Raw genomic sequence first — 17,185 nt, 5'->3', positions numbered from 1 at the left:
TAGTTGTGGAGGTTAGGCAGTTTCATTGCTTTTAATTTAAATATATTCACTTCTGTACTTGAGCCAAAGTACTTTGTAAGACCAGTTATTCCTAGTGTTTACCGTGCAACTTAAATTTAAAATCGCGTTGGTTCCCACACGACTTTTGTTTTTTTAACTTGAAATTTTTGCGGAAAATAGATAAGTTGTAATTTATGTCGTACAAACTTTCATTTTAAATTTAAGCGACGTTTTTGACATTAATCGGAAAAGTCGGATAATTATAGCTCATCGCAGCTGGCAGACAAAATTGCTCTGAAATATTTGTTTCAATTTTGTGTTATCAACCATGAACTAGTATATGATGCTTTTGTTGTCAATATTGCAAAAACATTTAAAATGCGTTTGTAAATTAAAATTTTGCAGCTGGTAGACCAAAATTTCTCAGAAATATTCAAACTCATTTCGAATTGTATTTAATTTGTTTGTGAATATTACGTTTGAAGTTAAATAATGTATGCTGCCAAAAATTTAAAAATAAGTAAAAATCCTTTTTTTTAATTGTAGAAATTACATTGTAAAACATGCTTCTGTTAAGTGCTTATATTTAGTTTTCAACTTCACAATTTTTGTTGATTTTGATAAAAACCAAAAACATTTATTAAGATTATGAAAACAGATGGCTGTAACTTTATAAATTTATTGTCTCTATATTTTGTTGATATATTTATATTATTTTGGGATGATAAAACAAAATGTAGCGGTATTTTGTATTATTAACTTTAACAAATAAATAGTAAAACAAAATGTCTATGAATTTTTTATGGCATATATGTTTTATTGATATATTTACATCATAACCCCCATAATGAAATCAAAATTTAGTTGTTGCTAATTGTTTTTTTATTGTCTATATATTATATTGGGATAATAAAACAAGAAGTAGTGATTAAGTTTTATTGCATTTTATTTTATTATCTATACATTTTGTAACTGTGTTGATATATTTATATTATTTTGGGATAAAAAAACAACAAAATTTAGTATTTTGACAAATAAATAGTAAAACAAAAAGTCTATAAATTTTAAATTTTTGTTGCATATCGTTTTTATTGCATATATATTATGTTGATATATTTATATTATAAACCCCTAGCTTGAAATCCCACACTCCCCACAATGATTAAGCAGGTTGGGTAGACACGACCTACCTTGTATCTTGTTTAACAAATCACCAATCCGTGATGATTCACTTTTTAATTACCCTAATCCAAAGTTTACAGAAACAGCAGTTACAAACCACAGTGTATTTAAGAAACCATATTTGGTCCCAGTTTGGTGCACAGTTCTTGAAATACTCCCGAAAAATTTTTCGGTGCTAAATATTTAGGCAAATTTGGTTTACCCCTACATTAATACATCACGTATTGCATTATGAGGTCATAACCCACTAATATTAGGTTTCTATGGTAATCTTCTAAATATTTATTAATGTGGTTTCAGTTGTAATCAATCTGCTATAGGTTTATATATGCTGTTACTGCCAGGCATCAAGTATAATTGACATGATTTATCTAATTAAGTATTTTACAAACGAAAGTGTCTCATTATACATATTAAGCTATTCTATATGGGTGAGGTCCTACAGTGAGGTACACCATGGGACCTGGGATTTAGACCAGAGTTGGCTCATTACCCCAACATTGTATATGCACATTCTATTCTATATGGGTGAGGTCCTGCAGTGAGGCATGCCATAGGGACATGAGATTTAGGCCAGAGTTGGTCCATTACCCCAATATTGTATAAGCATATTCTATTCTATATGAGTAAGGTCTTATGGGCTGCCATGGGACCTAAGATTTAGGATAAAATTATCCCATTATCCCAACATAGATGGTACTACAATATGGCCACACCAGATATTAAAGCTTGCCATAGTGTCTCGGTTACTTTTAAAAAAAAGTGAATATTACGTTATATAAAGTGAAACCACCTTTTTAGTTCATTTTACAAGTGCAGAAAATATTTCAGACAAATTTACATATAAAGGACAAATTTTAGTTTAACAACCTCAATTGTCCTGTTTTTGACCCCAAGCTACTTGTTATTGCATATACTTTGCAAACCACTGTCTGCACAACTGTGGTTTGGATATACGTTGGCAAAACCACAATAGGAAACAGCAGGCACTCCTATAATGTGCGTCGGTAAAATTACCGGCGTGGGTTAAGTGTTTGATTATAACTTGTTACTTTCAAACCTCATAAACACCATAAGTATCGTTCTCAAAGTACTTAGCCACTCAACACTAATTCCACACCTTCTCGAGTGGTGAGCTCTTAATAATAACCGCAGAGGAATGCAAAGGATAAGATTTCTATGTTCATAAGCCGCAAAATAGGATCTCCATGGTTAAATGCCGCAAAGCTCCCCGGTTTATATAGGATCTCTATAATTTATGAAGATTACCTTCACATAAACAATTGTCATTATGACCTAACAGATATAAATTTTCTTAGAAGAAAATGACAAACAATTAAATTACATGTTTAAATAATTGCTGTTGTGGTCAAGAACCTACATTATAATAGTTACTGTTTGGTTTTTGTTTTGTTAAATTCGAATTAAGGTTTTTGTTTATTTATTATTTTTATACATTTGTACTTTACAAAGCATCAACAAAACAATAACCTTGAATTGGTTGCAACAATTTTTTACAGGTGTTTTATAAAAGTTAATTGCGTTTGACCAACACTTCTTTTTAAATCTGTCAGTCAAAAATATTGAAGTGTCGGTCAAATACAACTTAACTTATATAAACACCTGTAAAAAGTGGTGCAACTAATTCAAGGGTATTTTTGTTGACACTTTGTAAAACTCGCTGACAAAAATACTGAAATGTCGGTCAGATACAACTTAACTTAAATAAACACCTGTGAAAAGTGGTGCAACCAATCCAAGGTTATTGTCACATGTGTTTATATAAGTCAAATTATATCTGACTGACACTTTAGAATTTTTGACAGCTAGTTTTACAAAGTGCCAACAAAACAATAACCTTCAATTGGTTGCACCACTTTTCACAGGTGTTTATACAAGCCAAGTTATTTTTGACTGACACCTCATAAAATGTCATCTTACACGGTTAATTTTACACAGATTGGCGAACGAATTAGCGGCACGTTTTTAACCGCTTATTTATATACAGACAGTGTAATGCGTACACACATAAATATACCATATATTTACAAGTTCATATCTACGTAGTCACTTTGATCGCTCTGGGGGCAAACCAGACCAGAAAATTGATAAAAGAGATAAGATTCTAATTGATAAGTTGAATTAAATCAGGAATTTATTAGTTTTTTCGCAGAAAATTTAACTCTGTAATAACAGAAACATTAAAGCTGATTAGAATTTGTAAAATATAGAAGAATATTATAAAAAGATTGTTTGTATGTACTAATGTGTTAATCTTATTAATTGTAATTTTAAAATATAGCAATTAAATTAATCAATTCATAAAATCGCATTCATTAAAAATCACTTTACCGTCAAAATATTTATAAAAATTTTTTTATTAAAAACGAGAAGTTTTAGGTACTGAATATAATTTTAAAATTTAGAACCAAATAAGTCAATAAATCCTTGATGGCTTCTGTGATTTCATGTTATTTACCCGATAACAAACAAATCTAATGCTGATAATATCAAAATAAACACAAAACTTTGATCGATGTGAGATTTTATACAGCTTGTTCGAAACATGTAACGGGACTAGTTTTTATTTTTTGGAACGCAATTTTGTTTCGCTGAAAACCATGAAGTATTTTTGGCTATGATCATGTTTTCTACAAAGAAAATTACCTTTTAATTTGCACTAAGATTGTATCACTAAGTACACCTACTTATTTAAAAGGTAAACATATCTAAACAACATATTTCATAATTTTGACACCTTGAAACAAAACGTAAGTTAAACTTTAGATCCCAAAATTGTTTTCGTGTATTTTGTTATTGTTATCTTTTTAGGTTGGCTGTTCACAAACAATGTTTACAAATAAAAGTAACTTTTGCATCCTCGTGTGAAAACGACAGTTGTTATACAGTGGGGTGGTCTGGAAACGACAGACATGTTTCTTTTCATACACCTTGTGTAAGCTTACGAGTTACCATATGTAACTTTGTGGGTGATTGGCTGATTGATTTTTTGGGGGTGTTACGTTTGTTACATGGTTGACAATTTGGACAACCTATAAGGGACTTGGTGTCTTAGCCAAGAACAGATACATCCACAATTATAGCAACGACGAGCCTCAAACCTGTAACCCCTAGAGAAGTCATTTTATCACTGGGCTACTAAGCTTGAAAAAATTGTGAGTTCGTGTGATGTATATTAAAGTATGCGTATTAGTTCACTGATGAGCTTTACTATTTATTTAAGTGTTTCCACTTACTATGCTTCTAGTATATGTAAGTGTATGGGTTAGAGAAACTCTGGCATACATCATAGCTCAAATGGCGTGTTTAGTCGTGGGAATTAGCGTAATAAAGCGTATATGAATGAATGTAACTTACATTCTACTCGTGTGGCCGGAAAGCGACAGTTGTTATAACACGGGTGTTCACCTCGTGCCAGCTTACGAGTTACCCTGTATGTGAGGTAATTATTTTTTGGGGATTTTTTTTTAGACGAATTCCGGATAAATGGGTCAAAAAGCTGCGTGAAAATGTATGTATAAAAGTGAGAAAAAAAGTCGCGTAAACAGTTTTTTTGAGACCAAAATGTTCGTGCAACTTGTTTATTTAACAAAGTGAAATCTTGGTGTCAAAATTTCCGCCTAATTTTAACAACAGCAATTAAATGCCGCTCATGTTTCTAATTGCATGTCTACGTCGCCACAAACTTAACGAAAGTAAGGTGACCTTAAAAAGTTTGTGTTTATTTCTGTTGACGTGAAAAACAAATTTTCACTTCGTCATCTAGGGGAATCCCCATGTTTATTTAATTATTCCAAGATTTTACGTATTTTTTGTTTAACAGAATATTTTTGCCACTTTTTTGGTGTTTTTCACCCAGAAATGTGTATTTTTATATGTATAGTACACACATGTCTGTCTTAAAAATGACATTTAAATTTTATTTTTCTCCGCGAATATGATAACGAAGGTAGTATTTAATTAAACGAAAAAAAGGGAATCAAACGCTAAACGACAGTCGTTAAAATCAAAATGGCTCTGGTTAAAACACGCTAACATCGATACGGTGATGTATTAATGTGCTAAAACTTATATCAGACAATCAATCCCTGCCGATAAGACAAAAAATCATGTTTTTTCCCAAGCTAAAATTTCTTTGCCGTGTATTTTTTTCCGGTACGAATTCATTTCAGAAAAATGTGCTTTAAATAGCCGATCTAAACTGTATTGGGGTTAAGATCTTTATATATATCTTTGCCACTTAAAAGGGGCGTTTATTTTAAAGCGGATATTTACTTTCCTTGACTTGACGTTAACGCCTCCATTTTAACAACCAATATATACAACATAAGAGTCAACCAAACTAAGATAAAAAAGATCAAAATCTAAAGGAGGCACGACTTGCCTACCCTGTCTAGAGGCGGGGGGAGGTTACGGCTTTAGTTTTAAACAAATATTCTTTAATCCGGTTCAAAAAGACACATTTTAGGTGAAATTAAACACTAGAACAGTTTATTTATTTCTACGATCACGTTGAGTCGGTTGGTTGGGTGGATTGTTTGTTTTGAATCCAAATTTCGTGTAATATATCACGACCTACTACAGAAATATTAGGGTGGGGAAGATGGGACACCGTTTCATTTCGTTTTTTTGATCCATTTATTAGTGAACAAAAAACATTCTAAGAATTATAAAACCATATCCTCACGACTTTCATGGACCGTTATTAATTGTTCAAAACACAGTCAGGGTACTTGTATATTATGTGCTCAAAGTATCCCATCTTCCCTCTCCCTACTATACATACAATAGGCCTTCTAATTTTAAACGTAAACTGTTAATTATCCTCTAATTAGTTCGTGTGTTATACCGAACACAATAATGTTAGTGGTAAAGTCGAAAAAATATCAAAAGTTACCAAAATTAAATTTATGTTTGTTTTTTCTTAGGGCGACACGGAACACCCGTGTTATAATGCCTTTCGTTGCCTTTCATTGCGAGGATAATCAATGACATGTATTCATTCTTAAAATGCGCTAAACTAAATGGGCGTTGTTGGTGACGTGATAAACATGTTTTGTGACGTCATGCATCTACAATACGCCCAAAAATTTTTGTTTGCACGAATGTTATGAAGCGATTTTGCAAAATATGCAAAATATCGCGACGGAAACGCGCACGACATCTAGCGGTGAGATAAAATCTGCTTTCTGGTTCTCTCATCCGGATGGATTGGATGACAGCGAGGAGGAAGATAACTAAACCAGATGACACCGCGGTCAAAGATAGAAATCTGATGGATTGGTTGCTGTCTACAGTTAGTTGTAAAGCGGTGAGTTTTGTCTATAGTCGGTAACACGTTTTGCGAAGTCTAACTTTATACAGGCGAATTAGTTGGTACTAATGTGTATGCTGATCAAGGATAGCAGGAGATGTGAACTTTGCCCACTTGCTAAAATGTAAATTACTAAACACAAGTTTGACATAACACATGGCTCGTTTATTTATTAAAATCGAGTGTCTAGACTCATTAGGTTTAACAGCCATTTTCGAAAGTGCTTTTCAGTCTCTTGACTTATTTCCTCGCATGGCGGGTCAAAAGTCATAACCATAGGGTGTCTTATTTTGTGATTAACTATGTTTAATGTTTTGTAACTTTTTATCCTTGCGTGGCTCTGAAACGACAGTCGTTATAACACGGGAGTGCTGTTTCATACACATACTTTATCCTCGCGTGGCACTAAAACTACAGTCGTTTTAACATAGGTGTTCTGTTTCATACACCTCGTCCATGTTACCATGTTTGTAACTTTGTGGAGTTTCGATTATAGGTTATAAAAGACCAATGGTGTTCAAACTACGCGGCCCGTACTGCACACAGAGGACAAAAAATAAATGATGTAATTAATGATATGCATTTGTAAAATAGGTAGGCTTACCGAACACTTCACGCTTTAACGGGCTATACAATTATTTGAAAATGCAGATGCGTATTATATAGTAGGGTGGGGGGAAGATGGGACACCTTTTCATTCTATTTTCTCGTACATTTTGGTAGCAAACAAAAAACATTCAAGGAATTATAAAACCTTGTCTTCGCGACTTTCATAGACCATTGTTAATTGTTTAAAATACGATCAGAATATTTAAATATTCCGTGCTAAAGGTGTCCCATCTTCCCCACCCCACTATATTACTCGACATTCGGAATTTTGACTTGACAATTCATGCATTCGGTATTAAAATTAAGCATTATAAACGACATACATTAACACGGCGCGGAGGTTAACGACAAGGAGTGACGCATTACGTTATGATTAATATAGGCGCATCTACATTTCGCATGACAACGACCAGCGGTGTAGCAATTTAAATAATACTAAATGATCTGCCGCTGATGTGATAAATTGTAACCGGCGTCGTATAATTGTGTATATTACCTCGCTCTTTTGTAAAATAAAAAACGAACACTGTACCAGCTACGCGGCCCGCGATGCGCAACAGTGCATATAGAGGACTTATTAAATAAACAAATGAATAAATGATATGCGTTTGTAAAATAAAAGACAAACAGTGTACCGCTACATGCTATAAAAACGAACGAAAACGAAGTATTTTATCTTTGCAAGCCTGTATGAAGTTCACAGTAGTTCTGTGTGTATAGCTTTACAGTGGGTTCACAATTCAGGACAAAAGCTTGGTTTAAATAGGCTGCTGTTAAACTTTAATTAAAGTAAAATTAAACGAAAACTAAAATATCTGTATAAGGCTTTTAAGCCTATAAAGATTAAACGTTTTTATTCTACAGATTGAATGTGTGTATGAAGTACTGTGGGGTAAGATGGGACATCTTAAGCAAAAAAATTCAAAATATCCTGCTCGTGTAGAACACATAATACATTAAAAAGTAAACAAAGAACATTCGAAGAATTATAAATCCGTATCCTCACGACTCCCATAGACCGTTGTCGATTGTTTAAAACACGATCGGGATATTTGGATATTATGTGCTGAAGGCGTCCCGTCTTCCCCCACCCTGCTATATTCTCGGCATAGCCAATATATTTATTTATATTATCTATATCTATCTTGACCTAGTTTAAATTGAATTTTAATGCGAATTTTAAAACTGCACAACTTCCGAGTTTTAAACGAAATCCTGTTTCTGACTTTTTAATCATAAATTATTTTCAAGTTTTTACGAGATTATTTTTGTTGATATTATTAAAAGTCTAAAAACTGTTTACCCCCATCTCAATCTTGCGCGTCATCTTGCGTTGTTTGTCCGAATATTTTTAGCCCTATAAGTGCAGCTTTGTGTAAATAAAACGAACATTAAACTTTTAAAGATTATGTAACGCAAAACTAAACGACCACAAAGAAATTTGTGGCTGCTTGTTTGCAAATAGGTAGTATCGGCAAAACACCGCCAATATAACGTGTCTAGATATAAATTAAATTTGTTTATATAATTACATAGTAATTTTTGAGATAAAATGTTTTTCATATTACTTTTATAATGTATCCTAAATATCGTGTAATTTTTATCGGTTAAATTTGTTCCGCGGTTTAAGTTTACGTATAGGCATCACGCTACTCCTATATACGCCAATATAAGTACAAGCCAATAGATAAGTTGCATTTGCCGCACCTGACAAGTTTATATTCATTGCGGAATTTTTCTCGTATTTGCTGCATAACTTAAAACGCCGAAGTGTTGGGAAACGTGTGTAAATTTTTTTTCCGTTCCAAAACATTTGCCTTGCTGTTCCATACGCGCGAACTGTGGCCTAAATTTTAGACCCCGCAGTCATACCTTGTCATGCAGTAGGACCTCACCCATACAACAGTGCATATGCATTGTTGGGGTAATGGGCAACTCTGGCCTATAGATTCCAGGACCCATAACGTGCTTTGCTTTATAGAACCCCACCCGCGTAGAATAGAAATGTTAATTTCGTGGAAAATTCTACAAACCGGTTACTAATACAGTATAACTAATGGGCGTATAGTGTTTAAATGGTTTACCAAAATCTGCATTAAATCTTCTCATTAGGCAAGATAAAATGCCAATAAACAAAGTTAAAGTCACGATCATATTAAATCTACGTTTCTATTTCGTCATAATCGCCTTTGTTCATCTTGTAACGTCACAGATAAAATATTCGGGAATTTTGTTTTGAAACGAAATCAGGAAATTTATGTGAAAAAAACAAACAAAGAAATATCTACGCTGACCTGCGCTAAACAACGCTAGGTGTAGATAGTTCTTGTTTGTTCTTTTAGGCGGCGTTTACACTACAGCGTACCTTCCTCAGCATAAAAGAACGAAGAAATATCTACACCCGGCGTTGTTCAGCGTAGATATTTCTTTGTTTGTTTTTTTGGCATAATTTCTCTGATTTTGTTTCAAAAAAAATTCCCGAATATATTGTTTTGTTCCGCGGAGGCGAGCTATGACAGTGTCACATCAGTTCAGTTTTAACTAATTGTTTTGTGGAAACTAGAATGCAAAACGCGAGCTAAAAGGTGTATTACGTCATCATTTACCCGCAGATTAGATTCTAAAACGGAAGTTTCGCTTTTATAATTCGAAATTGATTTTTTTGTTTATATTTTACAATTTAATAAAAAAACATATAAACACGACATAGAAATAGTATTTAAATGCAGTTTTGTGCAAATTAAAAGCGCCAAACCCAGACCAAACCTTAGATAAATAAGTTTGGTATTAAAACTAGTAATTTTGAGACCACATCCTTGAATCTTGTTTTTGCCGACTAACTTACAATTAAATAGACTTTGGAGAAAGTAGTTTTATTCCAATTCGGACAGTAGCTTGGGTTTTAGAACCAAATTAAATAAACAAAATTTTCAAACTGTTTAATGCAACTACTTTAAGGGAAGGATTTCTAAACATAGTGTTAAAATATTTCTCATGCCCCAATTTTTTTCAATGCATTGTTGAGACAACCGGATGATCCCCAATTAATTTTGGCTCAAACCAAACTATTTTAGCGCAATATCCTGTCGGCTATTTTGCTTTTAAACAACGCGGTCGTCACAACTAATTATTGCATTAACTTTGCAAATAAACAAACACTGAATTCCAATAATTTTGTGGCGACGTCGAAAGTGTAGGGAACTTCTTTATTACGTCATAATTTTAACCGAGGTCTTATTTTTTCCTTGGCTGTGGTTTTGGTGTGACGTCATAAAGAAATAATTTATCGTAATATTGAAATTTTTGATAAATAAATAATTTGTGACGACTTCAAAAGTTCAAGCTAATTTCTCATACCGTCATAATTCCAACCACGGCTTAATCGCGTTCCTGTTCTTTTATTTTGCTGTGGTTCTATTATGACGTTATAAAGAAACACTGATCCATAATAATACTATATCGCAAGAATTTGTTTTTCTGGCAATTATTTCATTAAATTAAACTTTTCGAATCCGATAGCGCAAACCAAATTATTTAAACTACGAAGAACCAGGAACTATAGCAGAAACACGACAGTTGTTAAAAATACGCTATCAAATAAAATGCGTTCTTACCGGAGTCCCTTTGCAATTTTGCGCAAAATATGACGTCATGCTAAATGACGTCACTGGCATTATGTCACAGTCAGTCTTCCATCCGGATAAATAACCGCCGGGGCTTACCGCAATCTTAGGCTTGATTTCCGAAAGTAATTTAGATTCGGATCAAATGTAACTAATTTTCGGATATGCAAAAAGAAAGAAAAAAGGCAACTTGGTATATAAACAAAGAACTCGCAAATTTTTGTCAGACCCGAGTGACTGGCTCGGGTAAGGCAGGAACAATATTATGTTGTAGATTAAGTTGCATTATTTCATTTTTAGCCTTCGCAGCGCAGTGCAACTGTTATAAATCGTTTATTCTTGCAGAGTATTTGAACCAATTCTGGTCTAAATCCCATGGCCTATACCTCGCCGTATATTAAACCGTATTGGGATATATATACTGATATAAAATACAGACCTTAATTATAATGTAAAGATCTAATCGATTGCAAAAGTCTATGCAAAAACGCGACGTCTGAACTATATAGGAATCTTATACAGTCTAAAAACCAAGTAATATCTGGGTATTTACAAAATCCAATAATAAAATTTATTTCAAATATTCAAAACTGTTTTACGTAATGTTTAACGATGTTAATTATTTACACAGGTTAAGAGTTTCGTACAAATTCCTTAAAAAATGTTTCTGAAACAAGTCCTGGTTCTCTGCGTCTTTTTCTTTATGACGTCATCAGCGTTCTATATGCCAATGGTGAGTTTTTATGACGTAATAAATACATGGCGATTATTCTCGCCACAGTAAATGGTTGCTTTCTTTGATAACATTTTCTCTGAGCCGATCTTCTGACACAATGCTTTGTTATATTTGTGAAACCCGAAGTTTTAATTTGCCATGTGTATAATAATATATTAAGATCTTATAATATACTTAAAGGGATTGTGGATCAACTCTGCCCGACAATTACTTGATTCCAAAGCTTGCTATAGGACTCTACAATACAGAATAATATTTATATAAGATTTTATTCTTTTTCGGGAATATTTCAAAAACTTCGGAAAGATTTTAAAAACAGCCGTACGTGATAACTCGTAAGCCGGAAAGAGGTGTATGAAACAGAACACCTGTGTTCTAACGACTATCTAGCCCCCAATGTGAATATAAATGTGAAAATAAATAAAACAATGCCTTTACCTATTTCTATACATTTATAGGTTAGAACGCATCCGCCCCAAATGGACATGCCGGCATATTGCGCCGAAGTCGTCAACGCGACTCGTGTATTCTCCGGGTTTATTCTTAACGCTGCCACACATGCTAATAGCGCCACCGACGAATATGTGGCCGAAAGAAACGTTTTCTTCTCTCCGTTTGGTGCCGCTAATGTGGTCGGTATTCTGAGATTGGCGTCGGCCGGAAGAACGAGGTTTGTGACGTCATTATGCTAACTTGTGCTGTAATAAACCAGAAATAAATATGTCTAATTAACTTAAAGCGGGTATGACTCTTACACGAGGTCAATAAAACAGAACACCCGTGTGTGATAACGAATGTCGTTGCCCCGCCATGCAAGGGTAAATAAATTACATTCCTATATTTATAAGTTACATTCATTCATTTATTATTGCATCCGTATATTCCGTGCCACGTAAATAAACTAGGAAATTACTGCATTGAAGTAAAATTAAACGAAACTAACGAACTGAACCCATCGTAGTCGTTCTAACCAAACCTTTACACCCCAGGGAACAATTCGACGGCCTCCCTTTATTTTCATCAATACTTCAGCACAACGATCGTTTCATGAGAGGTTTTCAAACCCTGCGTAGTTTAATCTTGTCCGTGACTTCGTTTCCTGGTACGAATCCAGGCCAGAGCGATAAGTTGCTTTTGAACAGCGGGGTTTTCACTTCAAGATGGCTCTACTTGCAAACGCGGTTCATATCGGACGCGAGAAATTTCTACAAAGCGGTCGTCGCGTCGGTGGACTTCAGTGACCCGGAAGTAAGTTGACGTCATAATTAACACTTTTTGACGTCATATAGTAGATGTGAATTTTTCAAAAAATGCATAAAACTTTAAAAAACACATTGAAAAAAAATTTTTTTTTCGAATAAAACTTTAAAAATCACATCGGAACTCTTTACTTGTAGATATTAATGGGCGTGGTCTTGGGCAATCACGTAACGGTCATTTTTTTACCAATTCGTCACTAATACGTTGTAGCACCCGGAATGTGAGCATTATGTCAGGTCCCTTGGCATGTCTTACTGTACCGCTACATCACCCACGTATAATAGAATACATACAAGAGCCAATTTTTAATGACCTGAACTTAGACTTAGAGCATGTGCATACATATACAATGTTTGGAAAATGGGAAAACTTTCGCCTAAATCTCAGGCCCCAACGACGTGCCACGCTGTAGCTGTGTAGCACTTCACTCATATTGGGCCATATATATATATATATATATATACTTTGAAACCTATATATATATATATATATATGTATATATATAGTAGGGTGGGGGAAGATGGGACACCTTTAGCACATAATATTTAAATATCCTGATCTTGTTTTAAACAATTAAGAACGGTCTATGGGAGTTGTGAGAATACGGTTTCAAAGTTCTTTGATTGTTCTTTGTTTACTACTAAATGAGACAAGAAAATATAATAAAAAGGGGGCCCATCTTCCCCCACCCCACAATGTGTACAGGTGCTATAGTGAGCGCTATGGTCATTGTAAGTTTGATGTTACTAAACATCTAGTTTTAGTTATTTGCCCGCCACGCGAGGATAAGTAAGTTTCATTCATTTATCCTTTCAAATACAAAGCGAAGATCGAAGTGAATAAATGTAACTTGTTGATCCTCGCGTGCTGTCTATAGAACATAAATAACCAATCATCACATCTTCACTCACCCTTAATCCACAGCTTGCATCAAGTCACATAAACATGTGGATAAACGCTCGCACTCAAAGAAAAATAACGAAGATCGTTTCACCCAGCGATTTGTCCCCCACCACCCTAGTGACCGTGTTCAACACTCTGTTCTTTGAAGCTTTGTGGAAGCATCCGTTCACAACTGGCAGAACCAGCAACAGCACATTTGTATTGGCGAATGGGACGCCTGTGTTGGTAAGAATAGGAATTTAGTTATGTTTGCAAAGGACATGTATAGTAGGTTGGGGTAAAATGGGAAATGTTTTCATTCTGTTTTATTGTTTTATTTGTTAGTGAACAAAGAATATTTACGGTATTATGTATATCTTCACGACTTCAAAAGAGTGGTAATTGTTAAAAAATAGGATTAGGAAATACTGGATATTATGTGCTAACAGTGTCCATCTTACCCCACCCTACTGTAAAAAGAGTGTTGGTAATTTTCCAAATATGGTAAGGGTAAAGGGTAAAGTCTTCTGTAAGGCACACCTGAGACCTGGGATGTAGATATATTACCCCAACACCCAGGGTGCTAACATCTAGACCACACTGAGGCAGTTTATAGACACTTAATAATAGGGATTCTATTCTATAAGGGTAAGGTCTTCAGTGAGGCACACCTGAGACCTGGGATGTAGATATATTACCCCAACACCCAGGGTGCTAACATCTAGACCCCACTGAGGCAGTTTATAGACACTTAATAATAATATAGATTCTATTCTATAATGGTGAGGTCTTTAGTGAGGCACACATGAGAATTTTACAAATATGGTTAAGAAATATTGGATGTTATGTGACAACAGAGTCCATCTTTTCGCCACATTGCTTATAGGATGAGTTCCTTATCCATGGTTGCCACTTTATCTTCACGTTTAATAACCGCCTTATCCCAATAGACCCCGATGATGGAAGTCACTGCCAACCACTTCTTACATTACTCTGGTGAATTTTGTCAGCTATTCTCAATGAGGAGATGTCACCCAAACACCCCAGACATAGTAATCCTGCCTTATAAGTGGGTGTTTTATATTTATTCATTTTTTGCTATTTTGTTGCTCATTGTGGTCACTAATGGGTTGTCCAAATTGTCAGTAAAACATAAAAAACAATTACCCACAAAGTTACATATGTGGTAACTTGTTTTTAGCGCGGGCACGAAGTGTATGAAACAGAACACTTGGTTATAACTTTTGAAGTTACCTTTTTGCGGCTGCTATATAGCATGGACGGGCGTCTTGTAGAAATACATTTTCACCAAAACATTATAAAGCAATATTGTATTGTGCATTTTTTGGCAGCGCTGCTTATTTGACAAAAAAAAAATTATTTGGTTAAAAAGGCTGGCAGTGTACCAGTTTGTACTTTACGGCTCGAGTAAAATTAAAAACCCTTCTTATCGGCTGTATAACCCGTATTATGACGTCACAGAGGAGAGCGTCGTCAGATGATTGTTCTTATTCCAAACCAAAACATCACACTTCGCGAAATCGAGAGGCAATTCGGGACAAATCTAGAGAAATGGAGATCCTCATTGGTAGATGGGAATGTAGAGTTACACATACCAAAGTTTGAGGTAAGTGAACGAAGCACTGCAACTTATCTATCTTTGATTCGGCAACTATATGTAGATATAAGATGTTCTGTTTCATACACCTCCTGTCCAATTGGTTAAATAAATGAAACTTGTTTATCTTTGCATGGCGGGGCAACGACAGTCATTATAACACGGGTGATAGGTTTCATACACCTCGTGCTGTCCGTTAAAAAAAGTATGTAACTTATTTATCCTCGCGTTGCGGGACAGCAACAGTCGTTAAACACGGGTGATATGTTTTACACACCTGGCGCCGCTTACGAGTTACCGCGTACGTAACTTTGTGGGTGATTGTTTTTCTCAACCGTTAAGATTCACATACGAGAATGCTCTTTCTTAATTATTGCTACGACAATCAAACAGCTAAATAAAACTTTTCTTACGTTTCAGTTAAAGAGCAACCTTGACTTGAAATCCGTCCTTAGAAGCGAGGGCTTAACCGAGCCATTTAATCGAACCACAGCCGATTACTCTACAATGACAAGTCGACAGCTTGCTATTTCAAAACGTGAGATGTATTAAATAAACTTTAGAAAATAACGTTTTAGGTGCAACGAAAATGATTATTTTGGTGACGTGTTTAACCCATACGTAACGTTACGTCAAAAGCTACTCTGTGTTGTAATAGAATACCCGTATGTAATGTCTTAAACGGAGCGCCGTGGTATAACGACTGTCGTTGCTCCCGTACGCGAAGATAAATAAGTTACAGTCTTTCATTAACGGGCACGAGGTGTATGAAACAAGACACCTGTGTTACAACGATTGCTGTCGTTGCCCCACCACGTGAGAATAACTGAAATATCTTATATTTATTTATTAGTGTTTTTTCATTTATCCAATTTTTCAAAGACTTTATCCATATCTATCAAATCACGAGGTGTATGAAACAGAACACCCGTGTTATACCGACTGTCGTTTTCCGGCCACGAGGATAAAGCAACTTAATTTTTCGATCTATTTTACAGTTTTCCAAACAGCTTCTATTTCTATGGACGAGACAGGCGTAAGGGCTACCAGCACAACGGCGGCGTTTTTTGAGTTACGATCTTTCTTTTTTAGAACGAGAATTAACGCTAATAAACCTTTCTTGTTTATCATTGAAGATATTCATACTAGAACGCCTTTATTCTTGGGCAGAGTCACAGATCCCCGTCCGTTGTAAATCTCTATTGTCACCCACGTCACTTCAACAAAATTTGGTCAAAAATGATAAAAATAAACCCTCGAAATATTTGATTTCCTATTATTCTAACCTATTTTCAGTGAATTGAATGTAAAACATGTGCGTTTTTTTAAGTCTTTGCTTTGTAAATATACTCATGAGTTGCATTATTTATTAGTTCCCGTACAATGTGATTATAAACAGCATATTGTAATCATTTACATGTATTTAGTTCCATTTTGCTATAAACTGTTGTACAACCTTTTTAACGTTTTTTTTCTCGCAATAAAATTACTCAAGATACTTTTAGAACATTTTTATGAAAGTTAGAACAAGTTTCTTCGGGTAAAAATATTTATATTGTATTTTCGTAGTTGAAAACAGTATTTTCTACTCCCCGATTAAATCGTAAATAATTTCACCTGTTTCGCCAAATATAGAGGTTAGTATTCCCGCCAGATTCTAAAATTTTCCCGAAAGATTTCAGAGTAGTTTAAAGAGTTTTGGATGAATTAGTTTAGCTATTTACGTGTTCTCATGAGTAAAAACCTGTCTTAACTTTCTTAAGGTGTATATATGGTTAATATCTGTCGAATTATTGCAGTTAATATAAGCAGAAGTGATTTAGTTTTGAAATGCAGATGTGTCTATACCATACGTATTATTGACGTAAACAAGGTTGGTTCTTAAATCTATAGCGGACTCCTTGACCTTTTAGTATGAATGGAAATAGCGGTAGTTTTAC

The 17,185-nt window shown here is 34.6% G+C and overlaps 1 protein-coding gene across 1 annotated transcript; it reads left to right on the top strand.

The window, feature by feature from the left end:
* Nucleotides 1-6,091: 6,091 nt before the first annotated feature.
* LOC100183144 (serpin B6) lies at nucleotides 6,092-16,896 on the top strand. Its single transcript, XM_002129661.4, has 9 exons — nucleotides 6,092-6,514; nucleotides 11,381-11,482; nucleotides 11,944-12,155; nucleotides 12,475-12,733; nucleotides 13,670-13,873; nucleotides 14,578-14,696; nucleotides 15,110-15,254; nucleotides 15,666-15,783; nucleotides 16,244-16,896. The coding sequence occupies exons 2-9, from the start codon at nucleotides 11,411-11,413 to the stop codon at nucleotides 16,438-16,440; spliced, it is 1,326 nt and encodes a 441-aa protein (XP_002129697.1). The 5' UTR covers nucleotides 6,092-6,514; nucleotides 11,381-11,410; the 3' UTR covers nucleotides 16,441-16,896.
* Nucleotides 16,897-17,185: the final 289 nt, after the last annotated feature.

Source organism: Ciona intestinalis, chromosome 7 (assembly GCF_000224145.3).
Source record: "Ciona intestinalis chromosome 7, KH, whole genome shotgun sequence".
NCBI lineage: Eukaryota > Metazoa > Chordata > Ascidiacea > Phlebobranchia > Cionidae > Ciona > Ciona intestinalis.
This window is presented reverse-complemented; position numbering and strand designations above follow the sequence as displayed.